Source organism: Saccopteryx leptura, chromosome 1, assembly GCF_036850995.1.
Source record: "Saccopteryx leptura isolate mSacLep1 chromosome 1, mSacLep1_pri_phased_curated, whole genome shotgun sequence".
In the NCBI taxonomy this organism is placed as follows: Eukaryota; Metazoa; Chordata; class Mammalia; order Chiroptera; family Emballonuridae; genus Saccopteryx; species Saccopteryx leptura.
In genome coordinates, this window is record NC_089503.1 from 5,766,883 (window position 1) to 5,784,598 (window position 17,716).

The 17,716-nt window shown below is 44.6% G+C and overlaps 1 protein-coding gene across 6 annotated transcripts in view; it reads left to right on the top strand.

Annotated features, from left to right (window-relative positions):
- The window catches only part of KMT5B (lysine methyltransferase 5B), a 62,080-nt gene that overhangs the window by 20,124 nt on the left and 24,240 nt on the right, over positions 1 to 17,716 (top strand). For 4 of the 6 annotated variants that reach the window (XM_066385913.1, XM_066386224.1, XM_066385987.1 and 1 more), the window contains 2 exons: positions 6,610 to 6,757; positions 12,231 to 12,299. The exons of 1 other annotated variant lie outside the window; for it this stretch is intronic. In XM_066385913.1, coding sequence (XP_066242010.1) covers positions 6,610 to 6,757; positions 12,231 to 12,299 — 217 coding nt within the window. The remainder of the gene's footprint in view (positions 1 to 6,609; positions 6,758 to 12,230; positions 12,300 to 17,716) is intronic. One more of the 6 variants, XM_066386147.1, reaches the window with a different exon arrangement.

Genomic DNA, 17,716 nt, shown 5'->3' on the forward strand with positions numbered 1-17,716 from the left:
AGCATTCTACAGAATGACCAAGTGGAATTTATCCCAGAAATGCAGGATTGGTTTAACATCTGAAAATCAATTAATGGTAGTATGTTATATCCAAGAGAATAAAGAACTAAAACCATGCAGTGATCCCAAGATACAGTGGTGCCTTGAGCTACGAGTTTAATTCGTTCTGTAACCGAGCCTGTAAGTCAGTCAACTCGTATATCAAACAAACTTCTCCCATTTAAAATAACAAATAGATTTAATCCATCCCAGCCCTGTAAAACATCCCCAAACCATCCTAAATTATGAAAAAAGACATGTTTTTAATTAAGAAACATATGTATAGTTTACCAATGCATAACAAAATATATGAAATAAAAGAAAAAAATGTTATTTAATACTGTATTCTTACCTTGGAGACAGATGAGTGCGGCTAATGGAGGTGAATGGCGGAGGAGGAGGGAGGGAGGAAGGGATGCAGGCACTGTAGACACGTAAACTAAAACTGCACTTTAACACTAAATGTAAACTAAAACTACATTTTCTTTAAACAAAACTAAAACTGCACTTTCTTAAAATGAAACCACAAAAACTTAATTGTAAAAAAATGCACTTTCTTAACTTTAAACTTTACGTAAGCTTAACATTACGTATTTTTCATTTAATCATCACCTGTTTTTGCCTTTTTGGCTGCATTTTTGGCACTTTCACTTGCGGGACTTTTGAATAAAAATCTATCCAAAGAGGTTTGCTTTTGTCTGCCTTTTAAAATGTTACAGAAATGTGACAAACAAGTGTCATTAAAAAATACTGAAGCACTGACCAGTTGAAACTTTTTCTAGGGGTTTCTTTTCAATGAAACTTGAAAGCGTCTCCCACATTGCCAGCATGTCTTTAATTTCACTTGTAGAAATCACTTCCTCCTACTCTACCTCCTCCTCGCTACTAATCTCTTGCAGAAGCTCCGTATGTTGCATCATCTGTAGCTCCTTTAACTCCTCAGTTGAGAGTTCCTCCTCATGTTCCTTGACGAGCTTGTTTACGTCACCCTCATCTACCTCCAGACCCATCGACTTTCCAAGGGACACGATCTCCTCCAACGCTTCTACCTCGGTCTCAGTCTCTGGTTCGAATCCTCGAACTCCCTGTCTGCAACAACATCAAGCCATACTTTTTCCATGCCGAGTTCAAGGTTCTTGTAACCTCTTGCCATGCCAAGTCAATAATGCATAAACATATCATGGCCCTGGCCGGTTGGCTCAGCGGTAGAGCGTCGGCCTAGCGTGCAGAGGACCCGGGTTCGATTCCCGGCCAGGGCACACAGGAGAAGCGCCCATTTGCTTCTCCACCCCTCCGCAGCGCTTTCCTCTCTGTCTCTCTCTTCCCCTCCCTCAGCCAAGGCTCCATTGGAGCGAAGATGGCCCGGGCGCTGGGGATGGCTCTGTGGCCTCTGCCTCAGGCGCTAGAGTGGCTCTGGTCGCAACATGGCGACTCCCAGGATGGGCAGACTGTCGCCCCATGGTGGGCGTGCCGGGTGGATCCCGGTCGGGCGCATGTGGGAGTCTGTCTGACTGTCTCTCCCTGTTTCCAGCTTCAGAAAAATGAAAAAACAAAAACAAAAACAAAAAAACATATCATGATGTTGTAGTGATCTTTCCAAAACTCTCGAAGGGTTAGAATTGTATTCTCAGTCACCTCAAAGCAGCAGCGGGACAAGTGCTTTTTGTAAAGCTTTTTAAAGTTGGAAATGACCTGCTGATCCATAGGTTGCAGGATTGAAGTCGTGTTGGGTGGGAGGTAGAGGACTTTCACGAATTTGAACTCATCGAGAATGTCATCTTCAAGACCCGGTAGGTGGGCTGGATCCAGCATTATCAAGGATTAGTAATGCTTTCATCGGGAGTTTATTTTCTTGAAGATATTTCTTCACTGCAGGACCAAAGACGAGAGTTACCCATTCAATAAAAAACTGCCACGTAACCCATGCCCTAGCATTGGCGCGCCACATAACCTGCAGTTTTTCTTTAAGAATCTGGTGAGTCTTAAAGGCTTGAGGATTTTCGGAATGATACACTAGCAGTGGCTTTACTTTACAGTCACCTCTAGCATTTGCATGCAATACAAGGGTCAGACAGTCCTTCATGGGTTTATGGCCTGGCAGCTGCTTCTCCTCTGCGGTGATGAAAGTTCTCCGAGGCATTTTTTTCCTGTTTCATTACAGTTGAACACTTGTTGGGGGATGTAGCCTTCCTTTGCGATAAGCGCAGCGAAACATTCGAGGTACTTCGTCAGCACTCGCAGCTTCACCATGCCTCACCACCGAGTGGATGCCAGATCTCTTCTTGAAATTTTCAAACCAGCCGTGACTTACCTTAAACGTATCTTCTGCTGCCTCTTTTGAGGTTGATGGTTCTTTCTTCTTCAAGTCGCTGTAAATAATATGTGCCTTTTTACATATTACAGTCACTGTATCTCCTGTCAGCTCTTTCTCTTTCACCCACACCAGCAGAAGCTTCTCCATTTCTTCATGGATATTTGTCTTTTTTTTTTTTTTTTTTTTTTTTTAATTTTAGCTTTTATTTATTCATTTTTAGAGAGAGAAGGGTAGAGGAGCAGGGAGCATAAACTCCCATATATGCCTTGATCAGGCAAGCCCAGGGTTTCAAACCAATGACCTCAGCATTCCTGGGTCAACACTTTATCCACTGTGCCACCACAGGTCAGGCAGATATTTGTCCTTAGTTGGGACAGAATTGTAGTTCCTTTCGCTTTGCGCTTTTGATGGCACCCTTTTGTTTAAGGATGGTACAAATTGTAGGTGTATTGCTGTTGTACAGCCTTGCCAGCTCAATCACTCGTATACAATGCTCATGTTTTTCTATTTCTTGCTTTACTTCTATCGACATCATTCTCTTCTTCTTCTCACCACTGTCCTTTACACTCACTTTCTTCGGCCCCATGATAGCACAGAAAAAAAAGTTAGTAAAAAATGCAAAAATGATGCAAGAACAAGTACAGCACACGAGATTCCACTGATTCTGCAGGTAACACCTGAGAAAGAACGAGATGCTGGTGTTGTGCTGCCAATACTGGACCTGTGCGCCAATGTGCCAACTAGCGGCAGCTTCTCGAATCATGACTCATATCTCAGAATTTCACTCGGATCTCGAACAAAAAGACAGACCGAGTCGCAGCTCGTATCTTAAAAAAATAATAATAATAATTTTTTCCCCGTATGTTGGTCTGCTCATATCTCAAGGTACCACTGTTTATAAAAAGCATTTGACAAAATGCAGTACCCTTTCAGGAAAAAAACACTCAACAAACTAGGAATAGAAAGGAATTCTTCAACCCAATAAAGGACATCTGTGGAAAATCTAAGCTAATGCTATATTTAATGGTGGTGAAATATTAAAGTGGTTTTCCTCGAGATCAGGAACAAGACACAAAACCCATTCTTACCACTTCTATTCCCATTGTGCTAGAGATTCTAATCATAGCAATTAGGTAAGAAAAATTAACTAAAAAGTATCCAGATTGGAAAGGAAGAGGTAAAACATCTCTTCTTTGCAGATGATGTGCTTGTGTATGTAGAAAATCTTAAGGAATTCACTAAGAACCTATTAGAACTGATCAGGGTTTACAAGGTTGCAGGATACAAGATCAGCATATAAAAATGAATTGTAGTTCTATATACTTGCAGTGAACAACTCAAAATTGAAACTATTTTATTGAAAAAAAGAAACAATAAAAGTGTACAGGCGTTCTCAAACTGGGGCCTCCAGAGGCCATTTATTCAGTTCCCCGCTGCACTTTCGGAAGGGGCACCTCTTTCATTGGTGGCCAGTGAGAGGAGCACTGTATGTGGCAGCCCTCCAACGGTCTGAGGGACAGTGAACTGGCCCCCTGTGTAAAAAGTTTGGGGACCCCTGGAATACTTATACTCTAAAAACTAGAAAACAGGCCCTGGCCAGTTGGCTCAGTGGTAGAGCATCGGCCTGGTGTGCAGGAGTCCCGGGTTCGATTCCCAGCCAGGGCACACAGAAGAAGCACCCATCTGCTTCTCCACCCCTCCCCCTCTCCTTCCTCTCTGTCTCTCTCCTCCCCTCCCACAGCCAAGGCTCCATTGGAGCAAAGTTGGCCCGGGCGCTGAGGATGGCTCTGTGGCCTCTGCCTCAGGTGCTAGGGTGGCTCTGGTTGCAACAGAGCAATGCCCCAGATGGGCAGAGCATCGCCCCCTGGTGGGCATGCCAGGTGGATCCCGGTCGGGTGCATGTGGGAGTCTGTCTGACTGCCTCCCGTTTCCAACTTCAGAAAAATACAAAAAAAAAACAAAACTACAAAACATTGTTGAAATTTTAAAAGACCTAAGTAAATAGGACATCAGGTGTTCACTGATTAGAAAACTTTATATTGTTGCGATGGTAGTACTCCCCAAATGATGTACAGATTGAATGCATTTCCTACCAGAATCACAGAAATTGACAAGCTGACCCTAAAATTTTTATGAAAATTGAAGCGACTCAGAATAACTAAAACAATCTTTAAAAAAAGAACTCTCTACAGAAAACTAAAAAACAAAACAAAAACAAAACCTGAACCACCATCGAATACAGAAAACTAAATAATTAAAGAAAAAAGGACTCTCAGTTCTCAGGAAAATGCTAATTAAAACCATAGATATCACTATACATTACTAGGCTATTTAGAATCAGAAGAACAGATAGTACACGTGTTGTGGATGGTTTGGAGAACTTGGAGCCCTCACGCACTGCTGCTGGAAATATAAAATGGTGCGTCCACTTTGAAAAACAGCCTTGCAGGTCCGCACAAGGTTAAGCGTGGAGCTACCATGTGAGCTAGCAGTTCCATTTCTGGGATGTACCTGAGAGAACTGAAACATACATACGTATACACAAAACCATTACACGAATGTTTATGGAAGCATCGGTCATAATAGCCAAAAAGTGGAAATAGCCCGCATTTCTGCCAGTTGATGAGTGAACAAGCTGCGGTCTAGCTGTACAGTGGACATGATTTGGCCGTTCTAAGGAATGAAGTGCTGGTGCATGTACCACACGGGTGGGCCGTGACAGCATGGTGCCGATTCAGAGAGGCCCGCCACACAGACCGCACACTGTGATTCCGCCCGGAGGAAAATCCCGAACTAGACAAACCCGTAGACAGAGGCTAGATGAGTGGCTGCCAGGGCCTGGGAGGCAGAGGTCAGTAGTGACAGCTAATGGGTGTGGGTTTCTCTTGGGAGTGATGAAATGTTCCAGAATTGATTGTGGTGATAGTTACACATTTATGTGGATATGTTAAAACCTTTGATTTCTACACTTTAAATGAGTGAGATGATATGTAGATTATAGTTTAGTAAAGCTGTTACAGAAAATACAGCGATTTGATAGCTTTTCACATACCTACATGCCAACCATGTGATTGTAGAACATATACCTACCAACTGCAGGGACTGAAATCAGTGTTTGGTTACTTTTTCATGAAGAGTTGAGAGGTCTGAGGCTGTGTGCAGGTGGGGACCGCACCAGAGCCCTGCCGAGGGAACGCCCAGGCCTGCAGATTCAGCTCTCCCTTCCTCTCTCCACGTTGTTCCCTTCCACAGTGAAGCCCTGTTATTTCCATCACCTTCCCTATGTCTATCCCAAGGGTCCCCAAACTTTTTACACAGGGGGCCAGTTCACTGTCCCTCAGACTGTTGAAGGGCCAGACTATAAAAACGATGAACAAATCCCTATGTACACTGCACATATCTTATTTTAAAGTAAAAAAACAAAACGGGAACAAATACAATATTTAAAATAAAGAACAAGTAAATTTAAATCAACAAACTGACCAGTTGGGAACTATGGGCCTGCTTTTGGCTAATGAGATGGTCAATGTGCTCCTCTCACCACCAATGAAAGAGGTGCCCCTTCCGGAAGTGCTGCGGGGGCTAGATAAATGGCCTCAGGGGGCCACATGTGGCCCGCAAGCTGTAGTTTGGGGACCCCTGGTCTATCCAGTCATTCAAAATTGTATTTCAAACAGGTCAGTTAGAGATAGGCTTATCATTCTCTTTTCTTCCTTCCCACCTTCGTCCCTAGCTCTGTAATCTGAGACTGTCACAGTGTCTGACACTCTGGACCTGGTACCAGCAGGTGGATATCATAGTCACCCCTCCTCCCAACAGCAAGGAGCTGGAGTTCAGTCCCGGGACTCCCCCGGGACTTAAGCTGTGCCATCCTGGCACTTATGCAGTGTCCGTGGTCCCCCTTTTCCTCAGCTCTGCCCTTCTGTCTGGAGTAGCCCTTTATGCTCTCTTGCTGCCTTAATGAACAGCCCATCCCCCATGACTCCGCTCTTCCTTGGCGGGGCCGGGCGTCTGAGCCAGAGATTCTGGCAGGTCCACTTCCTGGGAAGCCTGACGGTATCTGCTACCCAAAGTACTCTGAGGTATTGGGTTAGTTTACAGCGTGCGGTTTTGTGTTTCTACAACTAGTTCTCTACTCTCCATTAAAATTAATGGAAATAATTTTAGTTCTTGATTACTAGCTTGAATAGGCAAAGGTTCTTAAGGTAGATTTTCCTAGTTTTCACCCTGAGTTCCTTTTCCTTTTCTCTTCACAGGTAATGGTAATTCTGGGTTCGAAGGACAGAGCCGCTATGTACCATCCTCTGGAATGTCCGCCAAGGAGCTCTGTGAAAACGATGACCTAGCAACCAGCTTGGTTCTTGATCCCTATTTAGGTTTCCAAACACACAAAATGAATACTAGGTAATTTTAAGTCTTCATCCTGAATGAAACAGATCATGTTGGATTTAAGATAATAAATAGCTAATTTTACTTTCAGTCAGAATGTTAAATGGCTTTAAAGGGAAGTTCTTTACTGCAGAAAGGTTTTGTATACATGAGCCAAGAAAAGCAACAGAAGCTTTTGAAAGTCTTGTCAGTTTTTAACTCTGTGTTCTGATTTTATCTCGGGATATTTCTGTCAAAGTATAAAGCTGGGGGAGCTTCTCTGTATTCTATTTAAATGCTGATCATTTCTGAAAGAGACATCTTACAGGCATCCTGTAAAATCTTAAAAGTGTATATAATTTTTTTTTCTACTAAAATTAGGTTACATCTGTTTTTTTCATGGTTTTATTACAGCCTTTTCTTTTTTAAAATAATTGCCACTGTACACAGAGAATTTTGCTATCATGCGTAATCTTTGAGGTGCAGCTAAGCATTCAGCTAAGAGTGAGTATTTTAAAAGACATACTTCCATTGAGTGTGTGTATAAGAAAATAGACGTGCAAGCACTTTATTATCAAGTGCCATCTACATAAAATACTACTACATCCTTTACATTTCTTTTTTCTAATTCCCTTAAACACCATCTCCCCAAAAATAGGCTCTCGGGTCAGTGTTTTCCAACTGCTGGTCTGCAGACCGGCTGCCAGAAATTTTGTACCAGTCCGTGAAAGAGCCAACCGCCCTGGTGGTGCAGGAAGATGCCAGACCCAGTGGCCTTAGTCAGATTCACTGATGCTCGGGGCACTTTCTGCCGTAGCGGTCCTTGAAATAATTCTCCTGTTTTCACTGGTCCCCAAGTGTAAAAAGGTTGAAAACCACTGTCTTTGGTAAATTCATAATGGACTTTCACCATCCACTGTAAGTCAGAGCTTTACAGCTTTTCTTTTTCTCTTCTGTGGCAGAGGGTTTTCAAGTGTGATGGAAAAGCACAGGGATTTAGAATGTAGAGCAAGTTCTGGGCCAGCGTTCACTCTTACCTGTCACCCTAGCCCTGGTATTCAGTAGCTCCAGTGTCAGTGACTGACCCTAGAAGGACTTGATCACCCGGTGGATAGTCACCAATAAATAGTTGGAGGTAGGAGTCAGTGACTAAAGGTGATTAGAGGAAGATCTCATGTCCATCTTTTTCACTTTTCATTCTGTCCTTTGCTAAAATTTAAATCAGATGCTATATGATGCATTTGTTAATTACATTCTGAATCCAGAAAAAAAGTAATTCAGATAAAAATGTGCCTTGAGCCCGGTCAGGTGGTGGCACAGTGGATAGAGCAGCAGACTGGGACACAGAGGACCCGGGTTCGAAACCCTCAGGTCTCCAGCTTGAGTGTGGGGTCGCTGGCTTGAGCCCAAAGGTTGCTGGCTTGAAGCGCAAGGTCGCTGGCTTGAGCAAGGGGTCACTTGGTCTGCTGTAGCCCCCCAGTCAAGGCACATACGAAAAAGCAATCAGTGAACAACTAAGGAGCCACAACAAAGAATTGATGTTTCTCATCTCTCTCCTTTCCTGTCTGTCTGTCCTTGGATGTTTGTCCCCCACCTCTCCCCCCCCCCTCTGTTACGCACACACACAAAAAAAGTGCTTTGATGTGTTCGTGTAATTTCCTGTCATCCTGCATTTTTGCTTACTAAAATGGAGTGAAAAGGTGGGGTAGATGTGAGAGGTTTTAAATGGTTCTCTACCTCAGAGGGCAGGTGTCTTAAACCCCTAAGCAGGCAGACCGGTGGTTGGCCTTGGGGAGATCAGCAGAATTAGATACCCTTGTGTCCAAGTAAAATCTGGTTCGCATTATTTTATGCCCATTTCCCTAAATTTTACAGTGAACTTAAGAGACTAGCACTCATTCTTTAGAGGACCCCGATAGTGTTTAAGTCATGGTTGAGCTTTTCTGCCCCTGAGTTAAGACATGTGAATCACTGATTCTCATAATAGTCAGCGGCGTTCACGATATCACTGTTAAGGCCCAAAGTAAAGGCCTGAAATCATCAGGAGAGAGTGAGATTATGTTCGTTAAGCTTATATATCAAAATATGGAAGCATATAAACCATTTAGAAAGCATTCCATCAAAATTACAAAACATTTTTAGTGCTTAGGAGAGAAATTTGTGTGTTCAGGATCCCCATGCTTTGACCGTTCCAAAGAATGAAAGGTTACCTGTTACTGGTTCTGCTATAGGAAATAACCCCTATTTTCTATAAAAAGTCCTTCTTGACAACTGCATCTCCTAATCAGTTTGTAGGAGTCACTTGGGAGATCTTGTATGGAGGCTGGTTCTGACAGTAGTTGTGGGGTGGGGCCTGAGAGCCTCCATTTCTAGCAAGCTCCCCACTGCCTGCAATAGTGTGGTCCAGTCCCGACAGTCAGTCCTGTGGTCGATCCTGACTCCTGAGGTCAGTCTGGCTGTGCTTGGCCTCCTGGGCTTCCGTGTGATGTGATAAGTGGGTGAAAAGTTCCTCACCAGTAATGTCCTCAGGCTCACTTACAAACCGGGTGTCCTCAAGTATCAAGGTCAGGATTGCTATACAAACATTAAGACTATATCCAGGCACCCCTAGATTAAAATGTATCCAGTACATAGAATTTTTTTATGAATAGTAATGAAAGGATCTAAAATGAAGACTGGTTAAACCAAGTTAAACATGCAGAAGAAACATTTACTCATATATTTCAGTACATTTAATTCTCCTCATGCAGTCCCTGAAATGGCCCTTGGTTTTAGACAGACCAGAGTGGGGTCGCAGCCACATGGCCCAGGGCCCCTGTGGCTGAGCAGTGATATTCCGTATCGCAAGCGTGCTCAGCATTCGTTTCAGAGGCACTTGAAGAGACCATGTGCGCCGACGTCGGAGAACACACAGAAATTCCGCTACTGAAGCTTTAATCTCAGTGAACAGGACACATTCTCTTTTCATCTTAGTGGATTTATTTGGAGATAAAACTCTCTGTTCTAGTTCTTCATCTTTTGAGCAAGAATTTACCAGAATGTTGACTTACATCACGTTGAAAGATATTTATAGAAACTAGAGTGCTTTATTTTAATAAACCATGACTCTTTCTTAAATTACCAGCTTGTGCACTTCTCTCTTTGGGGTGCAAACAAAGGGACTAGAAGACAGGACTGGAGTTTGGGTTTTCACCCTCCAAGCTGACTGTTATTTGTATAATGGTCTCTTTGTTCTCGTGTTTATACATCTGTAACTTGATTGTCAGTTTTTAGTTTCTCTTTTTTTTATGCCCTTTTTTCTGCTTTTGTGTGTGTGTGTGTGTGTTTTGCATTTTTCCGAAGCTGGAAACGGGGAGGCAGTCAGACAGACTCCCGCATGTGCCCGACTGGGATCCACCCGGCACGCCCACCAGGGGGCGATGCTCTGCCCATCTGGTGCATCGCTCTGTTGCATCCAGAGCCATTCTAGCGCCTGAGCCATCCCCAGCGCCCGGGCAAACTTTGCTCCAGTGGAGCCTCAGCTGCGGGAGGGGAAGAGAGAGACAGAGAGGAAGGAGAGGGGGAGGGGTGGAGAAGCAGATGGCGCTTCTCCTGTGTGCCCTGGCCGGGAATCGAATGCGGGACTCCTGCACGCCAGGCCAACGCTCTACCACCGAGCCAACCAGCCAGGGCCTCTTTTTTCTGCTTTTGACTTCCTTCAGTGTCCTGTGTTCAGAAATAGTAGATGCTTAATGACTTGAGAATTTTCTAAATTAGCTATATAATGAATGCTCATGCTTTACTCTTACTGTATCTCTGTTTACTAACAAGTAGGTCAGTTATAGCATGACTATCTAGAAATACCATAAACAAAACAGTAATTTCATTTTATTGGGAAATCTTAGATTTAGTTGATTTGTCAATTATGAAACTTAAATCCGGGCCTGACCTGTGGTGGCGCAGTGGATAAAGTGTCGACCTGGAAATGCTGAGGTCGCCAGTTCGAAACCCTGGGCTTGCCTGGTCAAGGCACATATGGGAGTTGATGCTTCCTGCTCCTCCCCCCTTCTCTCTCTCCTCTCTCTCTCTCTCTCTCTCTCTCCCTCTCTCTCTTTCTAAAAAAATGAATAAATAAAATTTAAAAAAAAAAAGAAACTTAAATCCTTCCTATTAGCTGGAGAATAGAGTTGTTAGTATAATACCTCTGATTTTTAAAAACTCTCAGCGGCCTGGTGTGCAGAAGTCCCGGGTTCGATTCCCGGCCAGGGCACACAGGAGAAGCGCCCATCTGCTTCTCCACCCCTCCCCCTCTCCTTCCTCTCTGTCTCTCTCTTTCCCTCCTGCAGCGAGGCTTTATTGGAGCAAAGATGGCCCGGGCGCTGGGGATGGCTCCTTGGCCTCTGCCCCAGGCGCTAGAGTGGCTCTGGTCGCAACAGAGCAATGCCCCGGAGGGGCAGAGCATCGCCCCCTGGTGGGCGTGCCGGGTGGATCCCGGTCGGGCGCATGCGGGAGTCTGTCTGACTGTCTCTCCCCGTTTCCAGCTTCAGAAAAATACAAAAAAAAACTGAGTGGGGAGATGACTGTTGTAAACCGGGACGGGCGCTCTCAGGAACACCCTGCGCAGCCGCAGCACCCCAAGATCAGCCGCGCCCCGAGCATGCCCTGCCATTCCCACTCAGCTCCGGCCTGGCTGAGGGGGAATGGCATTGTAAAGAAATAAGAAGGGTCATCTTGGGGCACTTTTTCTTTGGAACTTTTCTTGATTTTTCTAATCCAAACGTCAGTCTGTACAGCCCCTCCTCATCCTTCTGTTGCTCGTAATCATCTAATTTTATTTTACTTATTTATGTATTCGATTATTCATATCCACAGTTGGTTGGATATGAACTTATGAATCACTTTAAATGTCACTTTGAAATTAAGCGCTTGAGGAGAAAGCATCAAGAAATTCTTAGACTTTCTAGCTCACTGTGATCAAGGGTACAACGATGTTCCAGACCAGTAGTAGTCAGCCTGGTCCCGACCACCACTCCAGCTTTCATGGTGGGCAGGAGCGGAGCAACCAAAGTATATATAACAAGATAGATTTAACTATAGTAAGTTGTTATATAAAGATTTATTCTGCCAAACTTAGCGAAAGTCCGACATAAAGTACTTGGTAAGTAATTATTATTTTATGCTTTAACTTGCTGTAACTCTGCTTTATAAATTTTATAAAGTAAAGTTACTTCCCTACTTTATAAATCACCATTACTGTGGAACCGGTGGGCAGTTAGAAAATGTTACTACTAACAGAGATACAGAAGTGGGCGGTAGGTATAAAAAGGTTGACTACCCCTGGTCTGGACAGAGAGTTTCAGCGTCCTGGCTCTCACCATGCTGAGATTGCCCGGAGCTGCTTAAGGTTCTGGGTGTCAATATCGTAAGGATTTCTGCTGCAGCTAATATTGTAAGCCTGTTTAAAGATCACAAGTACAGATTGCACAAATAGTTATTTTATTTGTTGTTGTTTGTTTTTGCATTTATATAGCGCCTTTCCTCCGCGGAGCTCAAGGCACTTTTCAAAATCTGACAGTTTTCCTCACAACAACCCTGTGAGGTAGGTAGAATGTACTGCAAACAATAATAAGATGCCCGCTAACAGTTGCAGCCTTTCTCATGTTCTTTTATGTTACGTAATGGCGGTGTCAGCGTACATAGGAGTTTTAGAGCATTTTAAATATATAGTTTGGTCTGAGTCATAGCTGTATTTAAAAAAACCGCTTGTGCTCCGTAACAGGCTACTTTAAGAAAAATCATTCATCAAAAGACCGGGAGTCATTCCCTGGGATTAGCGGGGCACTGAGTGCAGGACTCAGCCAGGTACGTGTCTGGTCGCTGTTTGTTTGCAGGTGACGAAGGACCGAAGCCCCGCAGCCGGCGTGCCCCTCCACGGCCCCTGCTGGCGCAGTTTGTGCCGGAACTTCCTTCAAGGGGGAAATGTGGTCACAGTGTTGTCTCGTGGTTTTCTTCTCTGATATCTGAAGTATTTGAGCATTTTTCTCTCTCTTCCTCTCTCCTTCCCTTGCTCCCTTTTCTCTGTCCCCCTCCCCCCTCCCCTCCAGTCAGCTGTTGGTTGTACATGCTAATGGAAGGGACAGTAGTGCAGCTAACACAAATCTGTAGCCTTTCTCCATTGCCACAGTGGTCTCTTGGGTTTGGAAACAAAAACCCAATAGCAAGAAAACCTGGGAAATCAGTCTGGAAAGAGTGGGGAACAGGTGTGTGGGAGTGTGAATTCATATGTTTTTTTCTTCCCTTTTTAATATTAAACCAATTGTAAATGACGTTTCCCCCACCCCCCATTTCTTATAGCAGCCATTGATCAGAGGTGTGGGAAGAGAAAAAGAAATGTTTGCTTTATTTAAAGGAGCAAATTTTGTGTCAGGGAAGAGGGGCATAGTGATTTGGAAATACCAGGTGCCCATTTTTCTTGCCTCCCCTGCCACCCACGTCACCCCCAAGTACTGCATTGAAGAGCGAATGTTACCTTTCTCTGGGCACGGGCTGGTGCTCCATGGCAGAGACCAGTCACATCCTGTTCCCACGGAATGACACAAGAGGGCCCCCGAGTCCACGTGGGAGCAGGCTCCAGAAGGGCTCCAGTTCATCACCCTCTTGGGCCGCCTCTCCTACAGGGAATCAGAGGCTGGTTTTGATGGTCTAAATTTTCTTCTAGCTTTAAGAACCGTGATGCAAGGACAGCTTGTGCAATGAGCATGGGAGATTTATGACAGTTGTGATTAAAGACAGGGCAGAGGGTATCTTTCTACTCAATAATAGAAAATTGTTTTAATTTTTTTCTAATGTCCTCGGGGCAGTTTACTCTGGCCCTGTCCTTGTTGTTAAATAATTTTCATTTTCCCACAGTGTTTGTTGTAATGGGTTTGACTTGAACTGTCAGCTGCGTGATTTTGACGCGTTCGCGTTCGTGGAGGACTGTTGAAGCACCGTCTCCTCCCTCCTGTGTGCCCCCAGGACCCTGTCCTCTTCCTTTGCCTCCCTGCCATTCCATGCTTGTAGTAGCTGACAGGAGCTTTTGACTGTAAATTATATTTTAGATAAAATGGACGTTGTTGCTCGTGGGTACCAAGTAACAGTTTTTTCAGGAGGATTGTTTGTATATGAGCCAGTAGAAGTCAGGAAAACAGAAACAAAAGTCAGCACAGGAAAACGCGGAAGGCAGACTGTTGGTAAAACAGGTGATTATTTTGTGTTGGTTTCAGCATGCAAATTGGCATGATGAACAAAGTCAACAGAAGCACGGGCAGCTGAAAGGCTCTCTTGGACAGGAAGGAACAGGTGTCAGGAGGCAGCGCACACATCAAGCTTGCAGGAAGAGCCCGTGTCTGTCCCTGGTCTGTCACTTACGTTTCTGTTGTGTTCTTAGAGCTGTAGGTGAATTTCTCCCTGACTCTGGCATCCTTGCTCATGTGTCAAGCCGTGTAGTCATTGTTAAATAGGGAGTCACCAAAAAATAAATACATAAATAAAAAATAAATAAATAGGGAGTCACCACTGGTCAGTTTCACACTGGACATGCCCAGATGGCTCGGCTCTTTCTGTCACTCACAGCCCTGCCACTAACATCATGGACTCCATGTTGTATATATTTGCTCAGAGTGAAGTATTGCTTTTCTGTTCACTGCGCAAAATATAGGTGATCCCTTTCCCCCTGGTTCCTAGTTTGTATTATGGAAGGTGGCGTGGCTTAGCTGACAGCTGCCTTGTGGTCCTGTCTGACCTTCCTGTGCAAGCACCTCCTGTTTCGGCTTGCAGCGAAAAGGGTGTAAGAAACCCATCTCGACAAAGTCACTTGTGATATCCACAAGTGGTTTAGTATTATCAATGGGTGGAAGTTTTGATAATTTCACAATTCTGCAAATCTTGAGATTATTTTAGTGCTGGTTCTCTGACACCATGTTCTGACGATCCTAATTAAAGAGATTCCGAATTGTTTGAAGGACTTCCACTCATCTCAGGGCTGGTGTGCTGATAGATCGAACATGGAAAGTAAAATAAGGCATTGTCCATTTCTTCATGTGATATCTCTGAGGTGGGTTTGAACTCGTTCAGACGGTCTGCTTAGTAGTTTTGAGAGTTCCCCGAAACTCGAGTCTGAGGCCAGGAGGCTCCTCGCGGTGATAGCATGCATTCAGATGGCTGAGTCCTCTGGAGACCCCGTCCAGGAAGCAGTGTTATGGGGGTCCTGGACCCCGGGGCTCCCCTCTCCCTGCTGTCGTGCTTTCCTGCTGTCGCCCCCTGATGCCCTCAGCCCCTGCTTGCCTCTTCAGCCCTGGCCTTGGGAAGTCCTCTGCTCGGGTCCCTTCCCTCTGCCTGCCTGCCTGACACTCTTTTCCTGCCGATAGTAAAATTCTGGAAGGTATGGTTCACTGCTCTTCTCATTTCCCACGCCAAAGTGAACTCCAAACCTCCTTCGCAAAGAAATCTGCAGTTTAGTTACTACTCCCGTACTTTCAGGTGCTATAGCAGTGTAGTGTGTGCCATAGTGACATGCACATTGCATGTTGATGCCTTACTGAACTGTCTGATGCATGTGTGTGCCTGTTTGTCCCAACTGCGTTTTCCATGTGAGAGCGGCGGCCCCTCGGGCTCCCCCATTTCTCACCGGAGCACCTGTGCACACAGCACATAATAGTCATTGGTGACATACTGTGGCTTAAAGTCTTCCTGAAATTTTATGAATATATTTATGATAGCTTATCTAGAAAAACGTTCTGCTTGAATGAATGCTTCCTTTCCTGGAGTTTGTGCTAGATGCTATCTCCATTCTAGGATGTCCACATTTATGAGGTGGGCGATTTTAATTGTTAAGAGTTAAGATGCAACAGTTCATTTTTTTTCTCCTTGTCCATTACTACATTTTTCTTAATGTATTTGAATAACAGCATATAATTCCTTTTTTGGTTGGATTTAAAAAGAAAAACAAACTTTTATCTGGGAAAAGTAAGCCAAGTGAAACTCACATGAGAAGAAAATCTGAAGTGAATATCCAAGTCCTTGTAATTATAGTATGTGTTTTCCTGAGAACACAGCTTTAGAATGAGGGGCTTGCCCACTTAAGTTTTGCTTGGACCGTGACAACACAGGTGATGCTCTGAGGTCGTTACAGCCGACTTCACAGTAGACATTTTCTGTGACTATGCCAGCAGCATTTCCTTCACGTCACCAGGACAGTCACGCTGCTGGGGCCATGCGTCTGCACGCTGTTCTGTGAACGAGCTGTCCGAGATAGTCAGACATGGTGCTGGGACACCACGGCCCATCTCCAGAGCCGCCTGGCTTGGGGTCTTCCCAGCTGTGCATAGAGAACATTTTGTCAACGGCACGATTTGGTTTGCTTCCTCATGTTTCCGAAGCCCATTGCCTGGCACCCTGGATTGATTCTGCATGTCTTAAAAAGTTCTTGTCCAGCCCTGGCCGGTTGGCTCAGTGGTAGAGCGTCGGCCTAGCGTGCGGAGGACCCGGGTTCGATTCCCGGCCAGGGCACACAGGAGAGCGCCCATTTGCTTCTCCACCCCTCCGCCGCACTTTCCTCTCTCTCTCTCTTCCCCTCCCGCAGCCGGGGCTCCATTGGAGCAAAGATGGCCCGGGCGCTGGGGATGGCTCTGTGGCCTCTGCCTCAGGCGCTAGAGTGGCTCTGGTCGCAACATGGCGACGCCCAGGATGGGCAGAGCATCGCCCCTGGTGGGCGTGCCGGGTGGATCCCGGTCGGGCGCATGCGGGAGTCTGACTGTCTCTCCCTGTTTCCAGCTTCAGAAAAAATGAAGGAAAAAAAAAAAAAGTTCTTGTCGGCCTGACCTGTGGTGGCGCAGTGGATAAAGCGTTGACCTGGAATACTGAGGTCGCCGGTTCAAAACCCTGGGCTTGCCCAGTCAAGGCACATATGGGAGTTGAAGCTTCCTGCTCCTCCCCCCCTTCTCTCTCTCTCTCTCTCTCTCTCTCTCTCTCTCTCTCTCCCCCCCCCCCTAAAATGAATAAATAAATAAACAAAAGTTCTTGTCTTAACATGCAATTAGACGAGCTCTGTGTTAGATCTTCCATTTGTTACCTTCCAAGGTAGGTAACTGTGATAAGCCTGAGTTAGGGAAGGGTCCACTTGAGTCATCTGGTCACTTCTCAGTTAATGAGAAAATAGTGAAATAAAAATATTAACATGCAGATTGAAGAAAGAGAAGTTATATTTCCTGGTGATCACTATTACTTAGGTAGTCATTACACTGGGGAACAATTTTTTTTCGTTTTCTATTGCATGAGGTTTTGGAACTTTCTGCATCGCTGATTCCAAATCTGAAATCTGTTTTTTGGTGCATGCTCTAGTTTTTATGCAATTTTAATTTCTTTTTGTTATAGTTAATGGCATGCATTGGTTTTTAAATTGGAGTTAAAGGGCAACGACTCTTGGATTGAACATAACCACAAGGCAATTAATGTTTTACAAACATCACTTTTACATAATTGTAGTTGTTTTTAAATGTAAAAAATTATTATCTGATAAAAACACCCTCATATTTTGTTTTAAGATTGAATCATGGCTTCTTCGAGTAGCGTAAATGTAAGAATAGAACACCTTCTATTTTATGTGTGGCTGTTAACAAACCTCAACGTCAAAGGCTCAATATTTCATCATTTGTGACACATGCATATATTGCCTAGTTTCAAGTTCCCCTTGACGATCAAGACAAGAATTGGGCTCTTCATATTGTGTGTCATAATTGTGAGGAAATGCTTCATGACTGGACGAAAGGAAAACGCAAAGGAATGCCTTTTGGTATTCCCATGGTTTGGCGTGAACCTAAGAACCACAGCAGTGACTGTTATTTCTGTCTGATACATACAAAGGGCATCGGCAAGAAAAAGCGGCACATGATCACATATCCTAATATTCCTTCAGCAATACGACCTATCCCACACTCTGAGACACTCCTGGTTCCAGTTTTCAATGGTTTTATTTCT